Below are 11,324 nucleotides of genomic sequence, written 5' to 3'. Positions count from 1 at the left end.
ATTTATTGATAAAAGGAGCTTCCTGGTAAACTCTTCAAAATTAGACATCCAGAGTGCACCCCCAAACTTACTTACAATATCTCTGGATAGCACTGCATAGATCTGCCTTTTTTTTTAAAGGGTAAATCCCATGGTGTGGAGAGTTGATGAGGAACCATCCACATTCTTCCCTGCCCTTGGAATGTATTAGGTTAGAGGGAACCAGAGCCTGTCTATGCTGGTATGACTGTTAACAGAATTTTCAAAACATTTTTTATTTATTTAGTGAGAAAAGCATTGAATATTTGGAGTCAAGAAAGATTCAGATTCCACACTAAGTCACATTTATTAGTTCTGTGTTGGCAGGCAAGTTACATAACCTCTGAAAATCAATGTTTGTGGTAATCATTCCAGTAGTACCTACCTCACAGGGTTGTGATGAAGATGAGATAATGGATGTGAAGCAGTTTGTAAACTTTTAAAATGTCCTATGTAAATATAAGCTGCATTATTTCATTTGAATTTCTCAAGGAGAAAAATGTGAAGCCTGGAGAGGGAAAGAAACTTGTCTGGGGTCATATAGTTGCTGAGCTAGGATTTGAAATCAGGTCAACTTCTAATTCCCAGCCTGGGACTCCTGTTTCCCTCATTAACAACTTGCTTCAAACACTGTGAAGACAAGTTCAAAGACCTTTATTGATTAGATCTAAAACCTCTCTTCTGCCACTCACTTGGGCAGAGTCTTTGATGAGATAAACTGAGCCAGGAGAGTCAAAAGGTGAAGTGGTCTACCTGGCCTTCCTAACCTGCCCCCTTCCTCAGTCTATTTCCTTCTTAGCTGCATCCTGGGAAAGGTCTTAGTGATCCTCTAGATTGTGCTCCTCATTATATGGTGGGGGGAGGGACTTCCTAGAGGGAGGAAAGGGACCTGCACAAATTCACACAAGTCAGTAAGGAAACTGAGATTCAAATCCAGGTCCTCCAATTTCATTATCTTTCCACTGATACCTGTTTTCTGGGTTCCAAGACAGGAATCTGACTCAGAACCACTGATCAGCCTCTAAGTTCAATAGGTCCTTCCTCTCCCTATACTTCCTGCAAGATCTAAAAAAGGGCTAGGGCAGGTTGAAAGGAGAAAACATGACTCAGCCCAGCAAGACAAACTTTTCTTCAAAGCTCAGCAGAGGGAGCTAAGGCCAAAGAACTGCAGTACTTACTGAAGTCTCTCCCACATCCTTCCTCTGCAAGGGCCAGGGGCTTCCCCACACCCATCCTTTCTCCTCCTCTCTCCCAACAGCCCCTGTCCTCTTCTCCGACCTCATGGCTTCTCTTTTCTCACTCCTTTTCCACCTCTACTACAATCCCTTTCTGGCTCTTGGCTTGCATCCTACCCCCTCCTTCCACATTTCCTCATTCTCCCCTCTGCCACATAGCCCTCAGTCCTCCCTCCCTTTCCCCATCTCCCTCTTTTCCTCTTTCTGCCAGGACCTTCAATCTCTCCTTCCTCACAGCCCTTATTCTTTCCTCCTTCCCAGCAGCTCCCCTAGAGGTCCTTCCATCTTTTATAATCTTCCCCCTCCCCAGTTTCTTCTCCCTTCATTGTCATGCGATCATCTTCTCCCCATGAGGGAGGAGAACAGTTGACCCTTGTTTAAAAAGGGGAAAAGATGAAGTACTAAAGGGAAAATGAGGTGACTGGAGAAGAAATATAGTGAGAAGGGAGATGGTGAGCATGCATAAAGGAAGATGAAAAGGAAAAGGCAAGAGAGAAAAGAGGGGAGAAGAGAAACAGCGAAATGAAAAGAGAAAGGGAAAGACAGAAAGGGGGAAGGGGAAATAAGAGAACTCTGAGAAGAGCAAAGATTTAAGAGAAGAAAAGTTCTACATTGTGTCTGAAGGTGGAGGAGAGCTCAAGCAAGGAGAGAGAAGAGAAGCAGGATAAGAAGGCAGTTAGGAATCTCGAGTCCGACTTTGCATTTCTTTTTTCAGTTCTGCCCAGCCAACCCAGCCTCTGCCTCAACCTCTTGTTCTCTTTCCCCTGGGACCCTCGGCTCTGAAGCCTGTAGGGGCTGGGCCAAGCTTGGCCCCTCCCCAGGCCCCCACGAGCAGGGCTGTCTCCAACCAGGACTGGCAGCTGGGTGGGAAAGGGGTGGGGGGAGAGAGGTCTGATCCCTCCCCTCTAGCCTTTCCAGGCCACAGGGGCAGGGCTGGCCGAGGGCTTTTAACCAGCTGGAGGAGGCTCCTGACCGGCTTTTGGCGGTGAAGGCCTCTGGGAAAGCAAGGAGATGCAGCCTGACTGCCCCACTCCACGGGGGCCGGGGATCGGCCAGGGCCAGGATTCGGTTCCCAGCCGACAAGGCCAGACCCCGGGGCCCAGTCGTCCCGGGGAGCTAGCCAAGCCCCCATACAGCTACATTGCCCTCATCACCATGGCCATCCAGAGCTCCCCAGGCCAGAGAGCCACCCTCAGTGCCATCTATCACTATATCATGGGCCGCTTTGCCTTCTACCGAGATAACCGGCCTGGTTGGCAGAACAGCATCAGGCACAACCTGTCCCTCAACGAGTGCTTTGTCAAGGTTCCCCGAGATGACCGCAGGCCTGGAAAAGGCAGCTACTGGACCCTGGACCCTGACAGCTACAACATGTTTGAGAATGGCAGCTTCCTTCGACGGAGGCGCCGCTTCACCCGTAAGAGAGGGTCTGAGCCCGAGACCGAGAACCAGAGGAAGGTCAAGAGCAGGGCCCGTGGTGGGTCAAGTCGTGGGGGCTACCGGGCCTCTGGGATGCCAGACCCACACAGTGATGCCCGAGAGAGGGAGGGAGCTTCTGGTCAGGCCAAGGCTACCACTGGATCATGCCTAGGCCCATCACTGGAGCTGCCTGAGGCCCAGGGCCTATGCCACACTAATCCAGAGACATCACCCAATGAGAGCCTCTTTGGGGGACTTGCAGATGCCCTCCCTACAACCCCAGCTGGTTTGTACCTTTCTTCTTCTTCTGAGCCTCTGACCTTGCCAGCCTCACAGATGCTGATGGACCTGAAGGAGCCTCCTGATTCAGCCAGGTCTCCTGGACAGAGGGTGGACACTCGAGAGCTGCCACCCTCTTCCTCCTCCTCCTCCTCCTCCTCCTCTTCCTCTTCTGTCTCTCCATGCCCAGCATTCACCCTGCCCCCAGTCTTCTCTGCCCCTCAGGGCCCTCAGCCCTCCCCAGCCCGGTTCCCTGAGGGTGAGGCCTATGGCAAGGCAGGGCTGCCCATCTTTGGCAACTTTGGTGGGGCTGAAGCTCTGGGTGGCAGCTACCAGTGCCGCGTGCAGGCCCTGAGCTTCTGCATGGATGAGCGGGGCTGTGGCCCGGGGCTGGATCATTTGCTTGCACCCACTCCAGCTTCCCCAGCCACCCCCACTCAGTCACCTCCCTTCCAGTCCCCCTTACCCCTTCGGGGGAACCAAAAGGAGTCCTGGACTGGGGGACCATTCCCACTTCAGGGAGGAGGAAGCTACCAGCTAGGGTTACCGCACTGCCTCTATCGGACCCCAGGCATGTTCTTCTTTGAATGAAGTTGCCCTTCTGGTCCCCTGCTTCTTCCCTTGTACAGACAGACCTTTCCACTGCTTTCTACAGACATGCTAAAGAATGGATTCTTACCTGAGGACTAGAGTAGATGCCCTGCTCATCTATCCTCAGTATACTGGATCTCTGAGACAGAGGGTGGCAGGGGTGGCAGAGGTAGGACTCTCCCTTGGGTCAAAGTGAGGACCAGAAAAGTCTGGGCAAGGGAGAAGGATGACTCGCAAAACCCAGTGAAAAGCTAAGGAGTAAAACAGAGACTGTTAGAGCTGGAAGGGACTTTGGAAGTCATCAAATCCAAACTCATCACTCATTTTACAAAGAAGGAAACTGAGAGACCCAAAGAAGGGAAATGACTTGTCCAAGGTCATACAACCAGTAGTTAGGAGATCCAGGGCCCAAACCCAGGCCTTCTGACTCTTCTTAACCCTAAAGCTCTTCCCATTACTGAATAGAACTGAAGAAGCAACAGAAACAGGAGATCTTTGTCTTCCTTGAATGACACAGGGCTCTGCCTGACCAGGATTCCAGAGCTTGGTGAAGTGACCTCATACCCTGGCCCCTCTGTGGACAAACTTGGGGAGTGTGGGGAAGGCGGTGTGAGGCTGGACCTATGTCAGATTTTACTGAATACTCTACTTAATAAAGCAAGTGAGTCTTGAACCTAAACTTGTTCTGGTGGATGGGGTCCAGGACTCCCAGTTCTTCCAGGGTTGCCTCTGGGTAGTAGTCTCCCCTGGGGGATAGGAATGGAGAAGGATTTGGGTTAGGTTTCTTTGTCCCCTGAGGATTACCCTTCAGGAGGAACTTTTGGTGGGAGTTTCCTGCCACGCAGGGAAGGGGAAAGAGGGAGCCTGGAGAGGGAGGAGGAAACAAAGGGGGAGGGAAAACAAGGAAAGGGAAGAGTTTAGAGAGAACACAATGAGGAAAAGGAGTCTATTCCTTGTCCTTTCCAGATGTTGGCCCTTCCTTCTCCTGCAACTTGGGATTGGGTTCTCTCAGGGCCTTGGCACTGACCAAGAGTCCCAGGGATAGACAATAAGGGAGCCTCCTTAGGACCCCCCCACTATCCACTTTCTCTGTCCCAATCCCAGGAACTAGGTTCCTTCTCTCAGGGGTTGGGCACCTCCATAATCCATATATCAGACATACCCACCTCATCTCCACTTCAAATTGTTTTTGCTATTTGGGAGGTCAGATCAGAACTGGTAAGACCCAGAGGGAGAAGCATCCCTGATAGAGGTAAAAAGTAAAGATACTTTTAGCATCATAGCATCAAGTCTCAGATTTGGAAGCATCCTTAGAGATTCTCTGGTCCACTTTCCTTATCTGATATAAAAAGGAGTTGGGGAAGTGATTTGCCTCAAATCACAGAGTAAAATTAAGGTGGAGTCAACATTTGAACCCAGAGTTCTTGATTTTCAGGATATTATTCTTTTCCACTAAAATAGAGCCATATTCTGCTTCCCTTTGTTCCAGCCTGCATTTCCAGGCACTGAGGAGCAAGTTCCAAAGATTCCAATCCTTCTTGAAATATGGTTTTCCTGGCCTGCTGCACTTTCCCACATCCCCCATCTGAGGAAGAGGAAACTGGGACCCTGAGAGTTTTGTGCCCATTTCCTTCCTCTGGCCCTTTCCTCTTTTCTGGAAGTTGTCTGGGTCTCCTTCTTGTGATTAGGGTAATGAGGAGGGTCAGGAAAGGATATTTTTCAGCCTCCCTCTAGACCAGTGGACTCACTAGGATCCTAACCCAGCATCCTTTGGAGCCTTCCCCACCTCCACAGCTCCCTTCTCTCAACTGTGGTGAAGCAAGGAGAGAGTATATTGCAGACTGAGAAACAACAAACATTGATGGTTAGAGGGAGGGGACCGGAGAGAGAAGGCACTTATCCCAAGGATAAGGAATTCTCCTAAAAACTCCTCTTCTGAACCCTGGAATAAAAAAAGACCACAGGACTGGGGGCCAGGATTCCTGGGTTGTGTTTCCCCCCCCACACACACACACCCTATCCTACTGGGACGTCCCTAGCAAGTGACTTCCTTTTTCAGAGCCCTTAGCTTTCCCATCTGGACCATGGGAAGCCAGATGCTCAGGATTTCTGGAAGAAGGAAGAGGGATGTTCATCCTCTCACTGGGTTGGCCTGCCAGGGAATTAGAATCGGACAGGGCAGGGACTGTTGCTTCTGGAGTCTTGATCTCTGCCAATCCCAGGACCTAGTCCTAAGTGACTTCTGTACATAGTTTCCAGTAATCCTTTTTACTAAATGACTGTTCTGTAAAGGCTGGTGACAGATACCTCAGTGATGATTCCCAGACTTTCCTTTTATAGCTAAATGTGTCCATCAGCATCCCTCCCCCCTTTCTATGTGGAAGGGGCAGGAAGAGAGTGTTGGGAAACGGGGAGGGAAGGAGGTTCTAGAGTCAGTCCTGGACCAACTAGGATCCAGGCTAAGAGGTCGACAATAACCTCTGAACAGGGACCCCGCATAAAAGAGTGCAAAGACCAGGAGACATTCACTGAGCCTGTAGTAGCAGGTAGATGCTATAACAGAAGGACAGCGTGTAATAGGTAGCAACAAAGCTGACCATGGCCACAGTCAGGGACGCGGATACACAATGATAGATGGACACACACCCAAACCAATACAGGAAGGTTAGGGGAGACTGAGGTGGAAGAGAAGCCGCTACTGATGTTGGGAAACCTAAGGCTCTCAGAGAACCTGCTCCCTCCCTGGAAAGGGCAAAGGGCCTGGACACCAGGGTAGGAAGGAGAACAAAAGCACCAGGATTTCTGTCCTGCTCCTGAGGCCACAACTGGAGGGAGGGGCAGGGCAGCCAGCGTGTAGGTAGGCAGGGAAGTGAGAGGTTCATCTACCCTCAGGGCTCACTTCATCTTCCACCCCCAAGACTCCCTTAGCCCTTCCTTAATCTTCATTCTTTCCTCTCTAGAAATAAGCTCTCAGTTTTCTCCTCACTCTTTGCTGGTCTCAGTCTACATCTCTTGTCTCTTCTCCTATCTCTGTCCTCTCTTCTAGCCTCTAGGAAGCCCCCCTGGCTGACTGGCCCAGCTCTGTGTGTCTGGGCTGGCTGATCAACCTCACCGACTTCTGCCTCCTCCCTCCCTTCCCCTCAGACTCCCTCCCTCCCTTCCCGGGGTTCCCTAGGGGCTGGGGAGGAAGCAAGCCCGGGGAGCAAGTGCCCTGAGCTGTCTGGTTCCCACAGACTGGCCCCCGCTGTGGGCAGCCCCTCATGGGGGCCAGGCCGGGGCTCAGAGACGGGAGCTGAGCTGGGAAAGTGTTCCCAAGGCCAGCTGCATTCCCCCTACACACACACACACACACACACACACACACACACACACACACACACACACACACACACACACACACCCTCCTTTCTCTCTCCTCAACTCCCCCATCCCAGAAGTCTTTATGAACTCGATGATCTTGGCGGGTAGAGATGGGGAAGACCAAAACTGGTGCTGGGAGAAAGGAAACTGAAGGAAAGGGGGTTTCTTGTGACTAAGAGAATATTATTCCTGCATAGCTGTGTGTGTGTGCAAGAGCAGGGTTTTATATGTATGTTGGGGGGGGATGTACAATGAATACAGTGGATGGGGAGGTGTAAGTGATGGAAGAGAGGAGATACATATCACATTGCCTTTCCAAAACTTTAAAATGCTATTTAAATTGGAATTATTACTACAGTGTCTAGATTTTATCAAAGATATAATTGTGAAACCTATAAATATATTTTTAAAAATATGTGTTCCAGAGAGTTGCGTGTGTTTGTGTGGCAGATATACGTGTGTGTATGTATATGTATATAGGTATCAAGAATGTGTTCCAGATGATGATGTATGACTGTACAGGATATACTATGAATATATGTGCCACAAGTCTATGTTTAGATGAGAAAATGGGTCTGTATTGATTGGGTTATGTATTTTTCTATGGAGTATAAATGAATTTTGACAGGGGAAGCAATCAGGGTTAAGTGACTTGCCCAGGATCACACAGTTAGTATCTAAGTGAACTCAGGTCCTGGTGTCTCCAGAACTGGTGCTCTCTCCACTGCACCACCTAGCTGACCCATATGTATGTATTTCTACAGATTGGTATGTTACAAATATTCCAAATATAAAAGTATGCCTAGAGTCATTCCAAACCAACTTTATACACTGATTAGTTGATGACTTTGGGCAAGTCATTTAATTGTTGTCTGCCTCAGTTTCCTCAATTGTAAAATGAGAATAACTATAACTCTTACTTCCCAAGAATGTTGTAAGGATCAAATGAAATGTATTTAAAGTGTTCTATAAATGCTGACTCTTGCCTATCTAAGTGTATGCCTGTATGAGTGTGTATGGGGTATATGTGTGCATGAGAGACAAGTGTGTGCATAGGGTAAAGTTGCATTCATATGGGACAACTGTATGTTTGCATGGAGCAGTTATCTGCATATGGACTGGGAAATCAGAGATATGTCTAGTTTGTGGGTGTATCAGTGTGTGGCTATCATGTGTATATGGGGGATATGTATATATGGGAAATGTGGGGGGTGTCAGAGGGGGAGGGCATTTGTGAGTTCCTTATCTGATTGCTCAGAGGGAGGCCTTTCCTTCCCTTGCCTGGAGTCCTTCCCAGGCTCATTCTTGCAGGGACCTTGTGACCCCAGTTCCTGTGCTCTTCCGTGCTGTCCCCTGAGCCCAAGGAGGGAGGGAACAGGGGAGGGAGGGAACTAGCACCAGGCTTAAGGTTTGGGGGATGGTGAAGGTCATCCCAGACTCTCACTCCTTTCTGCTGGAGGCCCCCAGCTCATGACTCCCTTTCCAGGATTCTCACTGCCCCCACCCCCAGCCTCAGGCGTCTCCCACATAGAGACATGGCTCCTTCCTGAGCTAGAGCCCCTCTGCCAACCTCTCCTCCCTGGGCTCAGTTCCCACCATCTCCCTGGGTGGTGTTGGGAATGCTAGGGTGGAGTGGGGAGAGGGGATCCAGGGATTGCAGAATTTATAGCTGGAAGGGACCTTAGCAATCGTCTCGTTTTTGGCTTATAGAATCCAAGGTTTTAGAGCTAAGAGCAGAACTTAGAATATTAAAATATTATGGTTGGAATGGACCTAAGAGACCATTTATTCCAACCTCCTCAATTTAAAGGGATGGAAATTGAACCCAGAGGGGCAAAATGATTTGAAGGAGAGGAAAGATCCCTCACAAGCCAATGGGACTATGTTACCTGTGAGGAACCTGCCCCATGGTTCCTTTCTGATGGAAGAGGCAAAGAGTATTAAGGTCACCCCAAATCCCCTATCTCTCTTATCTTGGAGAAATCAGTTAGTGCTGAGCAACCAAAATCCCTCTTATTCTAAGCTTCCTCCCTACCTCAGCCAAGGATTCTCTGCTCTATGTCTCACTAAGTAATGGAAAATGGACTAGACTAGAGTCAGGATTTTTAAATCCCCATTCTGGTACTTGGTAGTCAATTAATCCCAGGCAAATCACTTCTCCTTTCTGGGACTCAGTTTCCCCAAATGTAAAAAGTGAGGAAGCTGAACTAGTCTTTCCAGCTATTGTTTCTAACTATATCCAACACCAGCCATAGATTTCTTCTTTAAAATAAAGATTTTCGGGGCAGCTATATGGCTAAGTGGATAGAGCACCAGCCCTCGAGTCAAGAGTACCTGAGTTCAAATTTGGCCTCAGACACTTAATAATTACCTAGCTGTGTGGCCTTGAGCAAGCCACTAAACCCCATTTGCCTTGGGGGGGAAAAAACCCTAAAAATAGGGATTAAAAATGAAAGTAAAATAAAGATTATCAGGGGCAGCTAGGTGACGCAGTGGATAGAACATGGGTCCTGTAGTCAGGAGTACCTGGGTTCAAATCCAGTCTCAGACACTTAATAATTACCTAGCTGTGTGGCCTTGGGCAAGCCACTTAACCCCATTTGCCTTGCAAAAAAATCTAAAAAAAAATAAAGATTATCAAATTTAGAATTGGAAAGAATCTTTTTTTCTAAATTTAGATTTGTGATTTCATTAATGAGAGTTACTCCCAATATAGAAACCCCCTCTACTACTGCTGATTGATAACTCCTCCATAATTTACACTTAAAAATTTTTTTTAAATTGTCTGGGAACATTGAAAGATTAACAGATCATGATTATATAGCCAATGTGTCAGAAAGGAACTTGAACCCAAGTCTTCCTGCTTCCTAGGACCACCCTTTAGCCACTACTTTGTGATTTCCTCTGCAACCTACCTTGGTAATAGATACACATCCAGCATTTGTTATATGTAGCTTCAAGGTTGGTCAAGGGCTTTTCATTTCACAAAAGCTACCATTTTATAGGTAAGGAAACTGAGGCTGAGAGAGAGTAACTTGCCCTTGGCTAGGCAATATCTGAGGCAAAGATTCAAACTCAGATTTGACTAAATCCAATGCTAGTCCACAAAGCTGTCTAAGATTGTTGTGAGAAAGTAATCACGAACAAAACAAACATCCTGGTTCTGAAACGAGGAATTTAAAGAGAAAAAAGAAAAGCTAGAATCCATGGAGGTGCCTTCAAATGAGGAATGCCTGAACAAATTGTGGTATATGGAACTGGAAACATTTTTTTTTAAACAAAAGGGAACAGTCAAGCAACATGGAGTTTTTATATATGCATATAATATATATACACATGTATATATATGGAGAGAGTCAACCAACAGACACAACACTATAAGACAACATATGTATATGTATATATGCTTATGAGAGAGAGGGAGAAAGAGAGAGTGCATGTCTCTCTATTTCACTTTGGATAGAAGTACAAATGCACCTCACTTGCCTATTCTCAACTTATCACCAGCAAAAAAGCTTTTACCTGTTCCATTACTGACTTGGATCAATTCACATCTCCTTGGGCAGCTTGGCAGTCCTATTCTTTTTTTTGTTGTTGTTATTTAATTTATTTATCTTGAATTTTAAAATTTTCCCCCTAATCTCACTTTCTTCCCCCTCCCCCAACAGAAGGCAGCCTGTTAGTCTTTACATTATTTCCGTGGTATACATTGATCTAAGTTCAATGTGATGAGAGAGAAATCATATCCTTAAGGGGGGAAAAAGTATGAGATAGCAAAGTTACATTATAAGATAATGATTTTTTTTAAATTAAAGGTTATAGTCTTTGGTCTTTGTTTAAACTTCACAATTCTTTCTTTGGATACAGATGGTATTCTCCATTGCAGAGAGCCCAAAATTGTCCCTGATTGCTGCACTGATGAAATGAGCAAGTCCATTAAGGTTGATCATCACCCTCATGTTGTTGTTATGGTGTACAATATTCTTCTGGTTCTGCTCATCTCACTCAGCATCAGTTCATGCAAATCCTTCCAGGTTTCTCTGAATTCCCATCCCTCCTGGTTTCTAACAGAACAATAGTGTTCCATAACATACATATACCACAATTTGTTCAACTATTCCCCAATTGATGGACATTAATTCAATTTCCAATTCTTTCTGGCATCCCTATTCTGGGGGAAGGAGTATATTCACCATATTGATTTGAATTTAATGCTAACATCCCAGCTTTAACCCTACTATATCTTGGGACTTTTCTAACAGACTTCTCTACCGTGCTGCAGCATTGGGTCCCTTCCCATTGCATTTTCATTTTCACCTTTCTTTTGGGTTTTGTCTTCTCCCTTTAGATTAAAAGTTCCCCTGGAACTATGCCCAAAGAGCAATAAAACTAATCATACCCTTTGACCCAGCAATTCCAATA

General features: G+C 47.0%; 1 protein-coding gene across 1 annotated transcript; it reads left to right on the top strand.

The window, feature by feature from the left end:
• FOXS1 (forkhead box S1) lies at positions 1-8,116 on the top strand. The gene has a single exon (XM_074211846.1). It carries the CDS (start codon positions 2,265-2,267, stop codon positions 3,540-3,542), a length of 1,278 nt encoding a protein of 425 aa, XP_074067947.1. The 5' UTR covers positions 1-2,264; the 3' UTR covers positions 3,543-8,116.
• The last annotated feature ends 3,208 nt before the right edge of the window (positions 8,117-11,324 follow it).

Source organism: Macrotis lagotis, chromosome 1, assembly GCF_037893015.1.
Source record: "Macrotis lagotis isolate mMagLag1 chromosome 1, bilby.v1.9.chrom.fasta, whole genome shotgun sequence".
Lineage (NCBI taxonomy): Eukaryota > Metazoa > Chordata > Mammalia > Peramelemorphia > Peramelidae > Macrotis > Macrotis lagotis.
The sequence above is the reverse complement of the archived record's forward strand: the minus strand, read 5'-3'. Positions and strand labels throughout refer to the sequence as shown.